General features: G+C 40.7%; 1 protein-coding gene across 2 annotated transcripts; it reads left to right on the forward strand.

The window, feature by feature from the left end:
- Positions 1-147: 147 nt before the first annotated feature.
- faxcb (failed axon connections homolog, metaxin like GST domain containing b) lies at positions 148-18,088 on the forward strand. 2 transcript variants are annotated; one of them, XM_006794808.3, is made up of 7 exons: positions 148-553; positions 2,889-3,010; positions 6,966-7,101; positions 7,576-7,772; positions 11,892-12,109; positions 14,425-14,541; positions 14,955-18,088. In XM_006794808.3, the coding sequence occupies exons 1-7, from the start codon at positions 518-520 to the stop codon at positions 15,272-15,274; spliced, it is 1,146 nt and encodes a 381-aa protein (XP_006794871.1). In that variant the 5' UTR covers positions 148-517; the 3' UTR covers positions 15,275-18,088. The 2 variants fall into 2 exon arrangements, with proteins under 2 accessions (XP_006794871.1, XP_006794870.1); XM_006794807.3 differs by lacking the exon at positions 148-553 and having other exon boundaries at positions 2,529-3,010.
- The last annotated feature ends 2,357 nt before the right edge of the window (positions 18,089-20,445 follow it).

Here is a 20,445-nt window from a genome sequence, read left to right on the forward strand (position 1 = left end):
CAGTCGGTTTTTGGCAAAGTGACTTTTATGTGTCCTATATTTATCTAGGTAAAGAGTGTCATTAACATCAAAAATGTCTTTTTCAAGAGCGATCTGGCCAAAAGTGCCATTAAAAAAAGTGTCATAAAGATGCTTCCTGATGTCAAAGTCGTTTCCTCTATCTGCCGACAGTATATCTATGTGTGTGTTTACTAAATGCCTTGCTCCAGCAGTGCCTGCTGTGTCATATTCCCAGGCTGGTTCAGCAGTAAACACCAATACACGCTCCTGCTGTAATGCGCGCTCCCGAGAGCCACGAGGCCGCGCGTTTAACTTGCCGTAGCCATGGCTGCGGTAAGCACTCACCCTCCTTCACTGACCTGACGGGGTCAGACAGCAGCAGGCAGGTAATTGGCACCAGGATGATACCGGCGGACACGTAACTACTGGATGTTCTTTTGTCCAAGTTGTCTACATCCTGTTCTCGGCATGCTCGACAAACAGATCTCCAACTCACCTGCTGGATTAAAGCGTCAGGATGAACGTCTTCTTCCACTTCCAAAGTTGCTCCAGAGTGAGTACTCCTTCCTATTAGTGCATTTACCACCAAGTTATACAGTTAGACCGTAAGTAGAGTCTATACCGACAGCACACCGCGGTCACAGCACAGGTGGCATAGTGGATTTGCAATCCGTGTCTTACTTTTCTCGTTTGCGTAATGTGCTTCAGTGTGATTGCACAAACACACTGCACTTCATGGAATCAGCAGTCTGTAGTAGCTGAAGCGGAGCAGAAGGGCTTATCATCATGTTTGGCTGCTGTTGGCCAATAGTTTGTTTTTGTGGTGGTCAGTGAGTCTCTGCGTTCAGTGAACGCAGGGGGCTCGTCAGGGCGGGGTGGCTCCGATCCTCCACCGGAGAAAGACAATAGGCCGGCTGCATGAAGTAACCAGCATTTGATTAGACAACAACGGAAGTTGCCCAACTTTGCCACAAAAATAAAAGGACTGGGTAATTTTTTTTTTTGCGTTTCTAGCCCTCTGTTTACCTTGATCTGATGATCAAAATGTACACTCCACCACACGTAATATATACTGTGAAAGTTATTAAGTTCTACAGATGTTAATCACATAACTTTTTTTACCAGCTCTATGCAGAACTTAATTAGATCAATTGCTTCTCTTTCTCATAAACTCTTGTTTCTATGGTGGGGATTGGACAACATCTTTTTGCAAACCAAGTGTATCTGACTAAAGCTCTTTGAGAGATGCAAAAAAAACTGGAACAGCCCTCCACCTTGATCTAAACTGCATAGAATATAGACATGTAGATGTAGCTTTGCACAATTCACAGTTCAGATTAATTCATGTTTATCTTAGTCTGTCCCTTAAGAAAAAAGGAAGCACCCATTAGTTCTTCGAAACTTTGGTCATATGAGGATCTGCCATATAAACAGAAAATAAGGGAATACATGATGGGCCTGCTTTAAGCTTTTGCCATTATTTGGAAGCAAAACAGCCAAATAATCTTTGGTCCCAGCTACTTTAATTTGTTTTTGCTAATAATAAATTAAATCTATTTATTTGGTCAGACAAATCAGATAATGATTTGACTACTTTTAAAATATTAAAACTGTCAGGGACCAAGCAGTAAAGCATAAAGGACACAGGTGGTTTAATTCAAAAAAGGGGTTTTATTGACCCAAAAATATGAAAATATATTTAACAAAGCCAAAACTTAAACAGACAGACCAATAAAAGAGGTCAACTCAATAGACTAAACTCAAGATAATAATTAACAAGGCCTCAAACAAACATAAGATAAACTGACCTGCTGAAAGGACACACGGGGGAACTTAAATACTGGTTTAGCTAAACCAAATGACACACACGGGGGAAAACAAGATGGCTGCCATATAACCAACTAATACAAAACAATTAAACAAACATGAAACACCCCCCAGGCAACTAAGCATGTGGTGCTATCCAATTAGGCTGTCAGTGGTACTTCAGGTCTCCCAGCCCTTTGCCACACCTTTTGCCCGACAGGAGGAGAAGCCAACCCCCAGGTAACTCAAACAAAGAAAGATGTATTAATATAACATAAAATAGAACTTTGACCTTGCAAGGTTAATATGTGTGCACGCCATATAAACATTGGAAGGTGTGATGGAAAAATAAATACATTTAATAAAGAAACAATATTGAACAATAAGTAGAATATTTTAAAGTAGTGACTGTAAATTAAACTAAGGTGAATCAACTGGTGGTGAGGTGTGGAGCTTACCATGTGTGGCATGCCATCACAAAAACATTTCATGAACAAAAATGAATAATTTAGTTTATATCATGTTCAGATTTACGATAGAATTTCATTCACATGATATGTGATGGAAAACTAGCAATAACTAACAGCCACTGTGTACGGTTATTAAGAGCAGAAAAGGTTATTTTGCAAGTAAAATATTAGGTGCAAAAAATGTAATTGGAACAGTGTGGACACTGACATTTATTTTGAAATTAGGGACCGGAAGTCGCGGTGTTGCCATTGTTATTCGCGCGATAATGCTGTGCAGATCCTGCGAAGGAAAGCGAGCTGGCTGCTGAGCCTCATCTCAGGGAGTGATGTTCCAGATATTTACCTTTTCCGCTTTCCTGGATCAATGTTAGCCACACCGCCGCCATGCCGTAGACACAGCGCCGGGGGTCTCGATGAAGCCTAACGGGGACTGCAGTAGGGAGGACGCGGGGCGGCTGTAACCGAGGGAAGAGGATGTACTGGGCTGCTGGTTTCGCCTCTTCCCGGCCGTGTGTTGTTGAACTGGGGCGGAATCACAGCCTGCCCATCGGGCTGTGCGGCTCCGAGCAGCAGCAGTCGTTGTATGGCTATATCATCGCCTTTCCTCTGCAGGATTACGGAGGCATCATGTCGGTTTTGGGCTCGGACTCCTGGTGGAAGAAGACCCTGTACATCACCGGGGGGGCCCTGCTGGCTGCTGCAGCCTACCTACTGCATGAGCTGCTCGCCATCAGGTAGGGACGCACAACATTCCTGCGCTCTTTATCATCCTTATCACCAGGTTTCTGTTTGTTTGTTTGTTTAGTATTTCTTTTGCCTCCCGGGGCTCACGTTTTGATCGCACCCACCCCCGCTGACAGTGACTGATGAGTGACACCGCATAAAGCATTATGGATACAGGAGTGTGTACACGGGGATGTGGTTCCTCTGCAGCTCTCGCGGGAAGAGGCTCTTGCTGAGGTTGCCGTCCCTCGTTTTCTCCTTCAAAGGACACGACACTAGGTGGAGACTTAAAAAAAATAATTAATAAGCGAGTCACGCGTCCGCTCGTGTGCCAGTTCCCGTGCAGAACACATCGGCACCTGAGCGTGTCTAAACGAAGCGCTCCTCGGACGCTGCGGAATCACCCTGACCTTTAATGAGCTGAGACACAGCAGCTGTCCGCATCATTTACAGTTGTTTTCTACAATGAAAGCTGGTGATCAGTAAGCGGTCACTGTAAGAGAGATTAACACGGGACTATTGTCAGAGCACAGACCGCCTGGCTGTGAATGGATGGATTATTTATTTATTTTTCGGCCAGGCCAGTGCCAGGAAGTAAGCACATCCTGTTACAGTGGCCTGGTAGTTTCTGCTTTCACTCCCCCCTCCTCGATCCACAAGCTGCGTGAACCGTACATTTCGTGCAGAAACTCTGAATCACGTGCAGGCCGCTGAGGCTGGTCCCGCAGCCTGCCGGCGTCAGATGTCCGTGCCATGTGATGTATTGTTGGCAGAGCTGCTGCTACGACTAGTCGGCTTTTGTTCTCCTTTTCCCAGCTGAGAGATCTTTGAGAGGTTCTTTAAGTGGTTCCTCTGAGAGACGAAGCACCACAATGTGCATGGAAGAAGGACGGCATGCGTAGATCAGACGTAATAATATGATATCAGTTTCTCTGCAGATTTAGAATATTTTCAGCACCATGTAACTGTGGACAGCTACCAGTGAGACCTGCGAGGTTTCAGCACCACAGTCAGCTCAAGTTTATTTATTTAGCATCACAACACCCATATTGTGACAACCATGTAAACAATAACTCCTAGCCACCACTGTGACAATAGAGAGGAAGAGCTCCCTTTAAACAGGAAGGAATCTCCAGCAGAACAAAGCTTAGGAAAATCAAAAATATTTGCTGTGATCTCAGCTGCAGACAGGTCAAACCACAAGCTATGGGAGAGACTAGACAAAAGTTAATGGCATGCACTAGATTTATTTAAAAAAAACAAAAACATGGGGAGTGAAAAAAGGTGAGTGTAGTAGATGTGTTTAGTGCATCATGGGAAGTCCCCACTGCAGCCTTAGCCTATGCCTGCATAACTAAGCCCTAACTACAAACGTTATGAAAAAAATAAGAATTTGTCGTCATGCAAACATGAATTTATATTTTCTGCAGAATGTGGTTTACTGAAAATAAGCAAGGCCTTCCTTGAAAGAAAATAAAAAGCTTGTTTGGATGGCAGCATATGTTGCCTCAAAGCACACAATGCACACAACCACAGATGCTGGCACTGAAATATGGACTGATAGTAGATTGAGGGATTGCCCTTTTCTTTATATTTTAGGATGGAGCATCAATGACAGTTTAATCTCATAAGTTGTGAAACACTCAGCCAGCTGTGTGTTGTTGTTGTTTAAAACAATCTTTTGTTGACTTGGGGTTTTTGAAACATGTTGCTGATATTAAATTAGAAATGAACATATTATTTTTTTAGAATATAATAAAATATAAACTGTGTACTATCCTGTAAAAACAGATTTTTATTTAGTTTTTGTTTAGATAACATCCAGCCTGGAATGGGGTCAAGTTGCCAATTACATGGAATCTGTTTCTGATAATACGGCAATTAACTGTGATCAATTGTTACAGTGATAAATTGTTCACAGTCAAATATCTGTTGTTACAAATGAATTCATGTGACTGAGTGATTCGCTTGCTTTGAAGTAGGAGGTAGCATCGTCAAGCTAACTGTGTCCAGTATTGGATGGTTTTTTGTTTTGTTTTTTAACGATGTATTTATTGAGTTGTTTTATATTGCAAAAGTTCAGCTGATTTCATGTGAATTTGCTCCGCTAACCTTATCTAATGCTGGTGCTACATGATATGAGCTCTCTTATTGTAGTCTTTCCAGAGTATTTTAATTTATTTAATAAAATATAAATATTTGGTGTCCCTTTATTGATACAATAGTGCCATGCAAAATATTGCTTTATCATTTTTTTCTGTCACTCTAAAAGTGGCCTGGGTAAAAAATTTTTTTTACTTATTTTTGTCTTAATGTACAGAAATAAGTCCCCCCCTCCGAATAATTAAAAAAATGACATCATGTTGTAATGTGATTGTAAAATAGGATAGAACTCAAAACAAAAGCAACCATAATCTATAATATAATTTCCACAAACCTAACTCTAAAAAAGGATAGTTAAAAGTGGAGTAAGTGTTGTCAGACCGCTTTGCAGTTACATAAATTTATTCAAATATAGGGAGCAGTGGTCAGTGATAAAAGAGATGCTAAACGGAGCAGATGGGGTCTGTGTGTGTGTACCTGAGATGATGCCTAAAAGCTTCTTCAGGAATAGAAATAGATGCCCAGATGAATGTGTAACGTGATTAGGAAAGCGGTGTAGTAAAATTAGATTAGATTTAGTTTTTTTCCCTGTGCTGATGTGTTAGGTGTAGTTTTATTTCTCTGGTTGCAAAAAAGGTCTTAACTCAAATTGCCATATTAGATAGCATTGAGACACTCCTCAACTACAATTTTAGCACGGTAATAGCAGTGTAGGAATACCACCAACATCCTCCCTGCACAATTGCATTCTAGCTTATTATTATCTTAAGTGTCTTTAGACAGCAGGCCTACAGTACAGTGGGAGGAGAGATGACTCATTTAGTCAATATTCTGACTTATAACCGAAGCTCTTATTACCCCTCAGCTAATACAGTGGAGCAGAAATACAACTTTGTGGATTTTAAACCTTCGGTAGCTCAGCTGCTCCTTGTTTCACAGAACGATCTATCAAAGTGGAAATAAAATTTCTAGTCTTGACAATCACTTAAAGAGTTTTAATGGAGTATAATAACAGCTAGTGATGCCAGTATATCTCAAAACACTTAAAGTCACTTGAAGTACAGACTCATTATGTAAAAGTTAGTGACCTCAGTGTGAATAAAGAAAGTGTTTTTTTTGGTTCCTTTTAATACTTATTTTCATTTATTGTTAGTTTTATTTCTTGTATATGTTATTGTTTATTTTATTTATAGTTTTCCATGTTTTACTGTGATTTATATTATTTTTTCCTTTTTGTTTAATATGTTTGTTTAAATCTTGATGTTGTCTTTTAACAGGAAATCACTTTGGTCAGCTATGTTGTTTTTCTGAAGTGCTCTATAAATAAAGTTGGATTGGAATTCGTTGGAATTGTTTAACATAATAATAAAAAAATTTTTAAAACTCGCAAAGAAAACAGAACTCGGCACGAATAGTGTGTCACCGTGCTAGAAAAAAAACTGCAGGTGTGACCTACTCCTCACAGGGAGGTCGGCCAGAGCCTGAAGCTGAAGTCAAAGTCCTGTTTTCTGTTCAGATGCTGAGTTTTGTTTGGAATTTATCTCACTGGCCCCACTGCACCAATCGACTCTGAAAACAGGTGGAAAAACCGGTTGATTTCGGCTTCGCTGGCTTAAAATTAAACATTTTTAGGCAGTTTTTCCTCTTGGTATCTATGCATAGTTGGCAAGGCTCGAGACACCAAAGCATACTTTCATCCACACAGAATGGATGAAAGTATGCTGTTAACGTTAACACTGGAACAAAATGTACAAAATGAGACAATGTATGTTAGCGAGTTTAAGAATGGTCTTTAAAGAGGTATAATATTTACAGTTACAACATTTATTCATTGAGTTTTCTCCATCTTTGGTTTCTATGTAGGAAGGAGCAGGAGTTGGACTCCAAAGACGCCATCATCCTCCATCAGTTTTCCAGGCCAAAGAATGGTGTGCCCAGCCTCTCGCCCTTCTGCCTCAAAATAGAGACGTACCTGCGGATGGCGGATCTGCCCTACCAGGTGATAACAGAGAGGGGAGGGGGGTGTTTCTGCCTCTGAAGAGTTTAAGTTGTTTTTCTCTTCAGCCATTAATAGCTACTTCTGTTGCACAGCCTTAATGCCTCTCTTCCATCAGCATCAACACTGGGCAGCACAAGCTAATGGCAGCTTAGAAATGGGGTCCCATTTGTCAACAGCTTCCATATAAGGACAAAAACAATGAAAGCTGTTGTAGCTGTTGGACGTGACAGAGTTGAAGATCTTAAGATTTTAGTTGTTAATGACCATCTTGGTTGCAAAAAATGGATGCAATGAGGAAGACCACATGCTTATTATGGATGATGACTTGTGATTTACAGCTTGTTAGTCAATGATTGTGTGGTTTCATGTCACAAATAAGTCTCCATTTTCACATAGGTCTACAGTCTCTTTGTTTTGTTAATAAAATGTACACACAGCTCAGGAAATTATATGCAAAGTTGTTTCCCTTTGCAGAACTACTTTGATGGGAGGCTATCTCCGCAAGGTAAGATGCCCTGGATCGAGTACAACCACGAACAGGTGTCGGGGTCAGAGTTTATAGTGGACTTCCTGGAGGAGAAGCTGGGTGTGAACCTCAACAAGAACCTCACCCCGCAGGAGATAGCTGTGTCCCGCGCTGTCACCAAAATGGTTGAGGAACACCTCTACTGGTAAGTAAGTCGTATAGGTATACAGTGCTGTAGCCGTGCCTTTGAAAGGCTTTTAAGAGCTATGACTTCAGGCACTTTAAATGGAAAAGCCACTTTCAGATCATTTTAAAGACAGAAAGCAGTTCTCTGTTTCTACAGTTTGATTTAATTATTGCACTTGAGGGGTGAAATTATGTGGTGCTGAGTTGATTATGTAATTTTGTGTGCATGCATTCATATTCATATTTAAATGCACACTTTAATGTGCTCAGTGCTAAACCATATGAGGAACCACCTACACTGATCCTCCCGGGAAAAAAGGTCCAATTTATTTTAGCAGCAAGAGAAAAAAGACACACTGTGGATTTATTCAAAAAACAAAAAAGTAAGATTATTTGTGCATTGGTTGTGCATCTTTTCAGCCCAGGCTGTGATATCTGCCATCCTTTGCAGCAGTGAGTCACTCCAGGATCACTGGGGTAGAGACATGCTGCTAGGAAATCGTTTTCCACACTCCATCTACACCAAGACGAGTGTTTTCCATTACCTAAAAGCTCTATCTCTCTTTCTCTATCCATCCCCCTCAAAAAGGCGCACACACATACACACACTAACTCGGTTTGATCCATGTGGTATGGCCTATTGCTCTCTATATAATAATTTTAGAACACAATTTGAACTACTCATTGGTTTTAGTTCACTTATAAAAAAGGAACAAAGGATGGAACAATTTGCTGGCTTTGTGTTATAAACTGAATCTGCTCAATTTCTCTAAAAGCAGCAGAGGTCATTCATGTAATCCACATTCACGCTCCCTCCCGTCTTGTCTCCTTGTGTCACCTCCCTGCTCCTCTTCCTCTGCTTCTCCATGCACCCTGCACCAGGTTTGGACCCACATATAGACCTATTGATTGAATTATTTATTTCAGGGAAGGGCAGCATGACAGCGTGCTGCTCTTTGTGTACTGAGACACAGCCTAGAGATAGATTTGGTTAGATCGTGCACACACAGAGTTGCCTTCCTGATTCATAGTGGCATGGTTATAGAGCAGAAAATGTTCTCAAAGCTGGTTATACTATTATATACTCATTTATTTTGCTGTGCTTTTTAAAAATACAAATCTTCTAATAACTCTGTAATACCAGAAAAGGATCACTCAACTATACTTTAAAGTAGACATACTCAGACAACTAGTGTTAGCAGCTGTGATCCAGTGAATGTCAAAGAGGAATTTCAAGAGTAAAAACTGGGCATAAATACAACTTTAACTTGAGATTAACCTTATGCTGGATATTTAAATGTCCAACTGTTTGCAAACACAGCAGGTATAACTGCGGATTAAAGGGGGATTCGGCAGGAGGAGGAACTCTAAGATGGGCTGTAACACATCTATGGTGAAAAGAATGAGTTAGAAATAAGTCACGCAGTAAAATGATTTGTTTCGTGAGCTGCATTGGACTTTTCTTTGTGTGCAGACTGTGATTGGCTGACTTGGGCTGCTGCTCTGATATTCACTGCTCTTTGTGAATTTAGCCAGCAAAGTTCACTAAAATACTGTATAAGTAGATGTTTCATAAGCTTTATGGCTAAATGGCCCCAACTCCTAGACACTATAAAGCTAGTATAAAAGCCATAGTTCACAGAGTGAATCTAATCGGCATCATTACCTTAAATATACCAAAATGATCCCTGCTACCCTCGGTGTAACCAGTCCGTGTACTGTTTAGCCTGCACTAAACTGCCAGGTATTCCCATGCAACCCTTGAATAACACTCAGTTTGTTTGACAAGAGGTTTCAAAAAAATGTAATTTAGTACAGCATCAGACATGTATCTGATTATAAAACTCTAAAATGAATGAGGACATTACATGTAAGATTTCAATTTCCTATATGAAAAATTTCTTGTATTGAGCAGCCAGAACTTTTGAAAACAGTCATCCTTCATCAATCCATCTTCCACTCTTTCTTGCATCCTTCTCCATCTGTCAGGATCACCATTAGCATTTTTTTCTCTCCCTGGGAAATACTGCAACTGCAGCTTTATCTTGAAAATGCATTTTGTGGCAAACTGCACAGAAACATTTGCAAAGGTTGCATTTGAAATTACCTGGGGATTAAAAAAACATTACTGTATTTATGCTTGCTCCTCTTCTGATTTGTTTGTTTGTTTGTTTGTTTTTTTAAAGAATCCAGACACTTTGGACATCAGATAATATAACAGGAAGTAGCATTTGGCCAATGGATAGTCCCAGATTCTTTAATTCAGTTTCTATTGAGCAACCAGTCACATACAGCAGAAAAATGACAGAGGCCAGGCGCTGGCCTTTAGATGAACTGAGGGGTAAAAGCTCTGTTGTTGAGCCAAAAAAAAGCACCAAGCACAATTTCTTCACTTCTTCAGACTCTTTTCAGATCATAAACAGATGGGTTACCCCAAAAAAGTCCTACAGTGTGAAAAGTCCAAGTGTGTAAGAATGTAACAGCTTAATCGTAGTATCTGGATACACAGACAACTTATGCAGAACAGAAGCAACAAATGTATGAAATACCAGAGTTGCTGTTTTTTATTGTCTTTGTTTTATGGAGTGAATTCATGTGAAACATTTGTCCTTTAGTGGTTTCACAAAGGATTTTGAGGGTTTGAGTTGGGCTTGTTTGCTTGTAAATAAACAGGAATTGTTGGACCACAGTGTGAGAAAAATCTTAATATAGAGATACACTGTATGCTGCCATTTCTGCAGCATTGCTTTCTTTTCATGAGTAACTGTAAATTGCCGATGCTTTGCAGCAGTAGGCGTCTATATTTTATCATGAGCGACAGGAACGGATTCCAGGCATTTCTTTCAACCCTCAGGCCGACAGTTTGAAGGGCTGAATATATGATGTTGTGTTCTGGCAGCAAGTGAATGGGTGGAGCACTTTTATTGATTAAGTTGAGGCTAATTGTCATTAGACATAAAGCTTTACGATGCAGTGGCCGAACCTTTCAGTAAACACTTTTATTGGAATCCCACTCTAATTCACTTTGACTCAGCATCATAGAGTAAAATATTACTGTTGGTCCTTTGTAAAATTCTGGTTTGCCACCATATTCAGTTTTAAAAATACAGCATTAGACTGGAGAGATGAATAAACATGGCTCTTCTTTCTTGCATTAGTGTAGTTTTTGGTTTTATTTGAAACTGATCTAATGATTTATAGATCTTTAATACAACACAACATGACAATGTTTCTGCAAAGCAGGGGGAAAATGCCAAAGTGAACACAGACATGCAGTCAGTGAACTAACTAAATAAGATTTAAGCATTAAGGCATTAAAGCTGTTTTTCTTGTTTTTCCTTTATTTATCCCCTTTAAAAACAGCAGTATGAACAAAAACATGCTTTTGGAGAACTGTTATATCCCTAACCTTTTGTATGTGATAATTTTATGTTTAAACATGTGTGCTAATATTGATGGTGTTATACCTTTTGGCACAGCAGTCCCCAACCTTTTTTGCGCCACGGACCGGTTTATGCCCGACAATATTTTCACGGACCGGCCTTTAAGGTGTCACGGATAAATACAACAAAATAAAACTAGTACCGGTACTGAAAAAAAAAAAGAAGATTTATTCATAACACACATGAAAAGACCCAGGAAAACTGAGTTAATGATAAAAACGATAACAAAATAACGCTGAAAACCGATAAAACTCCTGAAAACCATACATTTCACACCTGAGCCTCAACTCTCGCGGCCTGGTACCAAACGACTCACGGACCGGTACCGGTCCGAGGCCCGGGGGTTGGGGACCACTGTTCTAGCATGTTCTTGGTACATGGATTGTATGCTGAGTGGGATAAGGTTTTTTGGCTGTGTAGAAATCATTTTGTATGTTCAACTATAAATGATACAAATGAACCGATGGCTCAAAGACTCAGTTTAAAATGCAGTTTGTTCTTTTTTGAAAAGACCACGATGATTTAAGACCAACATTTGGAAAACTTTTTGATCTTGAGCTAAGTAAGTACAGGAAGAGTGTAAGAAACTGACAGACTGTAGGTGTAGCCGAGGCTCACTTTTGATTTAGAGGAGTAGCTTTTTGCCAGCCAGTGTAATCGTAACACAGTGTTGTCTACATTGTGTTTTCCTTCAGGACAATAGCTTACTGCCAGTGGGTGGATAACCTGGAGGAAACACAGAAGCTGCTGGCGATGAGTGGGCCTCTGAGTGACACGCTGAAATGGATGCTGAGCCACCTGAATGGTGGCATGGTGCGGCGGGAGATGTACGGCCACGGCATCGGACGCTTCTCCAAGGAGGAGGTCTACACACTGATGGAGAAGGACATGAGGACACTGGCCACTCTACTGGGTACGGATGCCTGTTCAGTAGAACTAAGACTAACCTCATCAGGACTGTGGTTATAGAGCGATACGCTAATGCTGTTATGCAAGCTGATAATGGAGCTAGTGTTATTTCTTTTTTCCATTGGCTGTAATGAAAATACATGAATTTTTTACTGTTAGCTGATATTTCTCAAAATATTCAAGAGCTCCTCTTAATTGGTTTATATTTATCAGAACAAAATGTCATTTATCTGCGTTTTTGCACTTGAATTTTATTGAGGTACAGACAGTAATAAATGAAAATAGAGAAAGCTCTGGATGTTAGCGGGAGGGATGCAATATAAGTGTGTTTAGAATAGTGCTTTGCATCGATCTGCTTGTGTCATTACAGCGAACAACAGCTTGTATAAAATGGAAAAGTCATTCCCGAGTGAAAACATTGGTACACTCCACAACCATCTGGCTTCCGTCTTTTAATGTTTGTTACGCACAAGTACCAGAAGTGTTCATCTAAAATCTGGCATTTTAACCAGAAGAGCTGATTTCCCAACTTCAAAATGAAATGAGTTTACTTTGAAGTTTGCTCTCTGAAGGGCAAGAAAAGCACACAAATACTTAGCAACCTTTCATTAACCAGCCTTCCTGTAGTGTTTTGGTTTCCCTCTGCATTACTGGAAGTGTTTACAGGTTACATTAAAAACATCTCTAATGGCATTGATGATGATGTGTATAAGAGCAGGGATTCCCAACCAGGAGAGATCTCAGCAGCTGCCCGGGGTACTCAAAGATCACAGAGTATTTCCACTTATTTGAAAAATGTATGAATAAATTGAACAAATTTAAAAACAAAAGTAAAAACAAGTTCATTTCAGTTTTATTTATATAACACTAAATCACAAGTTTCAAGGCGTTTTATATTAAAGTAAAGACCCAACGATAATAAAGAGAAAACCCCAACAATCAGACAACCCCTTTTGAGCAAGCACTTGGCAGAGTTGGGGGGAAAAAACATCCAGCAGAACCAGGACAAGTTAGGGGTGAGGGGAGGGAGACAAGACAAAAGACACACTGTGGAAGAGAGGCAGAGATGAATAATAACTGATGGCTAAATGCAGAGTGGTGTATAAACATACAGAGTCTAAAGGAAGGAGGTGAGTGAAGAAGAAACACCAAGTGCATCATGGGAAGTCTGAAGTTCAGGCCTATCGCAGTGTAACTAGGGGAGGACTATAAGCTTTATCACAAAGGAATGTTGTAATAATCGAGGGTGTCAACACCTTGTACGTGAGGAGGTTTTTAAATTTGTTTCTGGATTTAACAAGGAGCCGATGAAGAGAAGGCAGTATGGGAGAAATATGCTCTGTCTTTCTAGTCAGTGTTAGCACTCTCTCTGCAGCAGTTCAAAATGTGCTCGCGAAATGTGTTTAGGTGGGGAAAAAAAACTATCCAAAAACAACCGTGAACTAAGATTTAGTGCTAGTGATAGATCATTTTGTATTGTAATCTTAAAATAAAGCCCTTCACACACCTGATGCATCAAATTTGTACTGATATTTCATACATTAAGATGGATATTGACTTGGTAAAATAATACTATTTTACCTCAGGCACACAGCTAGACACTGCTCTGGCTCTTTGAAATGATTTCTCTGTCTCCTCAGATGTGATACTGACTCTGCTAACAAGAGCTTAAACTGCCCCAATGACATCCTATATGTATAAACATTACATGACCAGCTCATATCCCAAGAATTCGGAATATAACATTTTTATAACATTTTTTTCCCAGCACGCTCAGTGTGCAAAGGTCTTAATGATAAACATCTCAAAAAGTGAGCTAAAGGTAGTTCGTGAAGAGTTAGTGCATCAAAAAAGCTCAAAGTAAAGCAAAAACCGTTGGTTTACAAACACCTTCTGCCAGTACAAGTGGAATGAAAATCATCTGTAGCAAGAAACCTTTCAACAACACAGATGGAATGAGTTGCAGAGTTGAAAAAGGAGAACTTTAATTTGGTTTTTGATATCTATTGTGTGTGTGTGTGTGTGTTTGGTTACTTTGTTTCTGTTATTGATTAGCAGCAGGTAAATCATCACTGTAAAATCTGATTTGTTAAAGTCTTCTCAGCTCTGCATTAACATGCCACAGCAGATGACTAACAGCCAACATGCCAGTACTGGTGAACAGGGACAGTATCAGCTGGCCAACTTGTTGCTTCATCGCTGCTTATTAATGTTACTAATAGTTTTAATTTAACCATCTTTAGCTGCACAGTGCTGTGGAAGTTCTCGTATATTCCCTTTATCGTTGCTTGAAATTGCTGTTTGTTTTCTGTCTTGCAGGAGATAAGAAATACTTCATGGGGTCTAAGATGTCAACATTAGATGCTACAGTGTTTGGGCATCTAGCTCAAGCCATGTGGACTTTACCTGGAACACGACCAGAGCAACTTATCAAAGGTCAGATGATCTATTCAGTAATTGCAAATCAACACATACATGCTGTATTTTATCACAAGTTTTTGTATATTACCTTGTCCTTGCAATATTTAAGCATACTTGTGAGATGTTTTCACTGGTGCATTTTTATGTGTAGTCCACTAGATGGCAGTGCTGTTCTGCTGCAGTGCAGTGCTGCTTACACAAGCTCAGAGAGCAGCTTTAAAGTCTCACACAGGGAACACTGAAGTCTTTTTATCTTTTCAGGGAACAGCATCAGAGCTTGATTCTGTGTTTTAATCCATAATTTGTGATCAAGGTGATTGTGGGAACAAAACCTGACCCCAAAAAAAGACTAACAAAGGCAGTAAGCATCTGTGATACCACCTGCTGGTTTCTTCTCTGTCTTCAAAAAGATTTACATGTCTCCACAGGAGAGCTGATCAACTTGGCTATGTTCTGCGAGCGGATGCGGAGGAGGTTCTGGCCCGAGTGGTTTGTTGAGGTGGAGGATTTTTACTACGACGGAGACAGCGAGAGCAGCAGCGGGGGCACCCCCACGGGCCTGCTGGACTTCGGCCTCTTCTCCAGGACTGACACGCTGGACGACAGCGATGGCAGCAGCCACTCAGCCGGACGCACGCACACACATTCCCCCGACTCTGACCGCTCGCTTTTTGATTCGGACGTGGGCACAGGGTCTGACAATGATGCTCAGTTTAAAGAGGAGTCAATGCCAGACCTGGAAGTTTGACCTAGGCAGACTGAGACTGACCGAAGGCTGGAACAGTCGGTGCTACAGGCTGCTGTGTGGTTTTGCTTAAATAAATCTGGCTGGAACGATGTGTCCAAGCAGCAGCTCACACACAGCTGAAAGAACTATTCCAGCTCCTCCACCTGTAATGCCCAGCATGTTACAACTTTCCAATGGGCAGACTGGGCGTTTGTATGCAGACGATGCAAAATAAACCTTACAAAACATGCAACTGTACAGTCAGTTCCCTCCCGTTACGTCAGAACTGTCCCTGTGACAGTTCCTCTTTGCCTTATTTGTCTCATCCTAAGATGCAGAAGCTAGCGCGAAAGGTTAAAACACAAAGGAACCATCTCATGAAGAGCGCGTTGGCAACAGAAGAGTGCTACAGACATGACAGGTGGCACTTCACTTGCTATGAAATGATGCAACTAATCACCACTCTGCCGTGTGTCATAACGCACAAAACCACTGAAACAGGTGGAGATTGAAAAAGGAACAGCTGCCATGTCTCTGCTGTTAGCCATCCGTGTGCTGAGGAGTAAACACAGATGACATTGAGCATCAGTCCGTGCATTAAGTTGACCCTAAAGTCATTTTCCTCATGCTCCCTCTTGCTTCTGTATGTGGTGAAAAAAAAGTAATTCAATTATTTTGTCTAAAACCCCAGATACACTTACTGTATAGGCCTGTTGAACAGAAATCAGGAAGTAAGATTTGTGCCTGTTTCTTCTGCAAGCTTCATCTTATTTTCTGCCCAGTAAGTAATTATCTGCCTGCACTTTGTTATTCTTGAACTTGGAGAGTTGTTTTTTTTTTTTTTGTTGTTGTTGTTGTTGTTGTCGGGTTTTTTTTTTTTTTTATTTGTTTGTTTTTTTGTAGTTTCTTCTAAACTTCTTGTGGTCTTATCGAAGAGCTGCCGTTCTTGTATTTGACCACTAGATGGAGTCAGCAGTCCGCCTGTTGCCTTCTACATCAAGGTCACTCCAGCCTAAGGACGTGCAGTACATTTAACACAAGAAATTTCCACTTCTTTGCTAAATCTCCCATTCATACGTAGCGCGCGCTTGTGTGTGTGTGCGTGTGTGTGTGTGTGTGAGAGAGAGAAAGATACTGCATACTACAACTTAGCGCAGCAACAACTCACCCTCAGCGCTCAGAACATTGAAACAAATGGGTGAAACTCCTTTGCGACATTTTTTTGTTATGATATAATTTATTATCAGTGCCACTTGATATTATTCTTTCTACAGTAATTTATTTTTTGTTAAATATATACATATATTTAATGTTATTTCTTTTTCTTATTGCTCTCAAAGAGAGATCTTAATTTGCACTAGTGGAAATTTAATTTTCACCTCATTTCAGTCGGAGGAGTCAGCTGTGAAGGCACAGAATGGAGACTGAATGACGCTGATAAAGATCAAGCTGCAGTGGACTGTGCTGCTCATGTCGGCTGCGCATATGCGAATGTTACCGGGTGTGAATGTCATCAGTGAAGCAGCTGATAAAGTGTTTGCAGACTGGACTGAGTCAGAATACCAAATGAAAAGGAAGCGACTATAGCTTGGTGGAAAATCTTGATTAAAATGTGGACCAAAGTGTCTGGGCCGGGGGGAGCGTTCGTTTTTGTCTGTCACGTTAAGCTCGCTGGAAGTGCTCGTAATGAAAATGTGATGGCTTTAAAAACTGACTATGGTACATAAAAAGTAAGTGTGACTTGCATTAAAGGGTCTACAAACCCTGATTATAAACTTTTTTTTCTCCTCACGAGTGGCACTAAACCGTGCAGATAGTTTTGTTTTGAATTCTCCAGGCTCGGAGATGTCTCTTTTCTTATTTCACTCCACTTATTAAAAAAAATCTTCATTCAATTTGCTGGATAGATGGTCAGAGTTGTCAGATTAATTAGTTTTTATGTGACAAAAAGTGGAATAAATAAAAAGTAAAGGAACAAAATATGAGATATGAGATGGTTAACTTAAACACTTATTAGCCTAGAATCTTACAGTGCAAACAGGTTTCATAGGTTATATTCACATGCTGGCAAAAAAGGCCCAAATCAGATTCCTTTGCTTAAATACCACTCGTGTTTCTTCACAAAAGCACAAATCACAGAAATCTGCTTTCTTTTTTTCAATTCTTTCATATGGAGCCCTGAAATACAGAGTTTTTTATTCAGTGAAAATCAGAATCCAACCACTCCGGGCTCCAACACTGCCTCCACGCCTCTATATGAAGCTAGGAGTTACTGTACCACAAAAAGCCACGATCTTTCTCTTTGTCCTCTCTGATTAGCCGGCTTCTTCTGCACATCAACTTAAAAGTGAAATGGTAAATGGATTTTTTCGGCCTCTTGTCGCTTCTGTGTAAAAGTACGATGCACGGGACACTGTTACACATGTGTCTCACTGTTTTTCTGATATTGGCTAAGAGAAGAATGCAAAAAAAAAAAGTGCCAAACAAACTCATCGGAGGAATTAACCAGAATTTCTGCATAGGAGCTTGGAGTGTGAACCCAGCCTTCGGATGTCTGTCACAAAAATCAATTGACTTGTAAATCATTCAAATTAATCTTCTTTTAATGTTAAATACTAAAGCTAATAAGATGACCTTTGAATTTTGCATGTTTTCGAAACATTTTTGAACATATTTTACCTGTCACCAAAAAATTGAGTCTTTTTTTTTTTTTTTGAGCAACTATCAGACATTTCTGCAGAATTATTTAAAGCTCTTGGTAACTTCTTCTTTTTTTTTTTTTTTTCAGAATAGGATCCATTTATTTTTCTAATGCAAACAGAGTCGTGTTGCATTTTTCCCTCAGATCTACAAAGAGACACAGCACCTCTCTGGTGATTGTTTTGGTTGCGCAGGCTGCAACTTAACTGCTTTTTGCTAAGTCTCACTGCTCTCATTAGTGTCATTCTTAGAAGCAGCTGGCAGCTTTTTAGCTCTAGACAAACTGCTTAGCACCATATGACACTAATAATGACGGTAACTTGCTGGTGATCATAATTGAGCTTATTTAGCAAGTAAAGAGCTAAAATTTCCTTCAGAAGTTGGAGACCAAACCACTGATAAATTTGAGTGAGTACTGTAGTTAAATCAGACAGCCAGGAATGCCAGTTGAACAACAATGCTCTAAATCTCTCTAATGAGCAAGTGTATAGAGATATATATAATATACTGTTAGCTTACTGGATTAATATTAAACGTCCACCTTTCTAATAATGAGTTTATGTCGGTAATCTCTGTGAGCCAAAAGCTCAAAGTTCAGACTGCTCTTAATGCTCCGTTTTAGACATTTTTTCCACTCTTGGCTCTCACTGCGATCAATGAGGGGTTATCCCTAATAGCTTTGGCAGTGGGAACAGAAGCCGACCCACCAGCTGTTCAAACCTGTTGTTTGTGAGAGGCACCCAATCAGAAGAAATTTGTTTTTAATGTGTGAGAGGTAAAAGAGCTTGTTTCAGACAGAGGCCGGACTGAGGGAGGCACTGTAGAAGATACACAAGGTTTATTTTTAAAACTATGAAGTGGAAGTGAGAGCGGCAGTTCACTTTAAATAAAGAAAAAAATCCATCCATTTCCATCCTTACGAAGTAAAAGTGGATATCTCAAAACCTGGCCAGGGAAAACCAAAACTGTCTGCATGTCTATGTATCATCTGAGGAGATGACTTTTATGTTTTGTTTTGTTTTTTATTGTTTTGGGAGAACAATCCTGGGTAGCTGCCCAAAGGCCAGAGATGAACTGAGACTCAGGTTGTACAAACAACCTTCTTCAATCATGTCGTCCTGTGGTTTGCATTCCGACCTGATCCGCACCGGTCTTGGTTGTGTGCTTCTCAGTCGCCTCATCCAGTCTGGGCATGATATTACAGTACAGTTGGACTGCATTAATCAAGCCATATTAAAACTAGATGTCTTGTTATTGGAACCACGTCATAGCGTTTGCTGCTGGTGTCATGTAAATATTGTATGTGTGACAAAGTGTATCATACTGTATGTAGAGCTGACTGACTGATCAAACTACCTGTGGCAGTCATACAAACTGGAGTGACTGGATGATTTCAATAAAGACTAGCTGTGACAATTTTAACCACACCCTGGTTTCGTGTTCACTCTGCTTCCTTGTGCATCTCAGCTTAACGGGAAGGGGCCGAAGTCATGACGCAGCTTTATTGACACGCACACTGTGCATTAATGTGCGTGGCTGTCGTATCCCTGACTGCATATCGTGTGTGTGGTGGTGTGTTTTCAATCATGCTAAACCAGCCACAATCACTCATGTGCAGAGGGGGGCTGATTAAGAGTGTGCCATGACTCTGTAGGCAAGACGAGAGGAGAGGAGCAGGAGGAGGGAAAAAAAGATCATTAGGTGAAAAGAGAGAGTTGAGCCAGGGCGAAGAGGAAGTAACCAGGAGCAAGTAAAGGGAAAGGAGGAATGAGAAAGAACTAGAGGAGCAGGTGGTGGAGAGGAGAGAAGAGGTGAAGAGGCCAGGACTGAGGAGTGAAGGGATAGTGGGAAGTCACTGGGGAGGAGAAGGAGGAGGAAAGAGAAAAGTAGCATCAGGAGTTTTGTTTTTGTTTTTTGTTTTTTTTTGGAGGGGAAAAATTGGAAAAGACAGGGGTAGAAGGAGAGGAGAGAGAAAGAAAGCAAGAAGTCAGAGTGGAGTGGAGAGGAGAGAAAAGGAGGGGATGAGGCGGCTGGGCTAGGGGCCCGGGGAGGAGAAGCTAGGGCCACGGATCAGGAACCAAGTTCCCCGGGGACGGAGCAGGTGCAGGCTGCGAGCGAGGCCTTTGGGCCTGAAGGGGCTGCCAGAGCTTAAAACAATCTGCACTGCTCCTTTTTTAATTTGGCTCTGCGAACAGCCCACCCTCCGCACTGACTGTCTCTCCCTCGCTCTGTGCTTAACAGATCAGCGATCCACAAAGAGGGGTAAACACACACAGAGCAAAATTAAAATCGGAACTCCCTTGGCACAGCAAAACAAATTAGAGCAAACAAATTACAGAGAGTCAACACACAAACAGTGGAGCATCTGTGGCTCTCTGGACTACCAGAGCCGGTGGCTACCTACCACACCACCACCACCAGAATCAACCTATAGTACAAGTTCACTACAATCTGCGTATCAGTCCCACACAAACACACTCACACAGGATAGC

This window comes from Neolamprologus brichardi, chromosome 11 (genome assembly GCF_056152115.1).
Source record: "Neolamprologus brichardi isolate AB-2024 chromosome 11, ASM5615211v1, whole genome shotgun sequence".
In the NCBI taxonomy this organism is placed as follows: Eukaryota; Metazoa; Chordata; class Actinopteri; order Cichliformes; family Cichlidae; genus Neolamprologus; species Neolamprologus brichardi.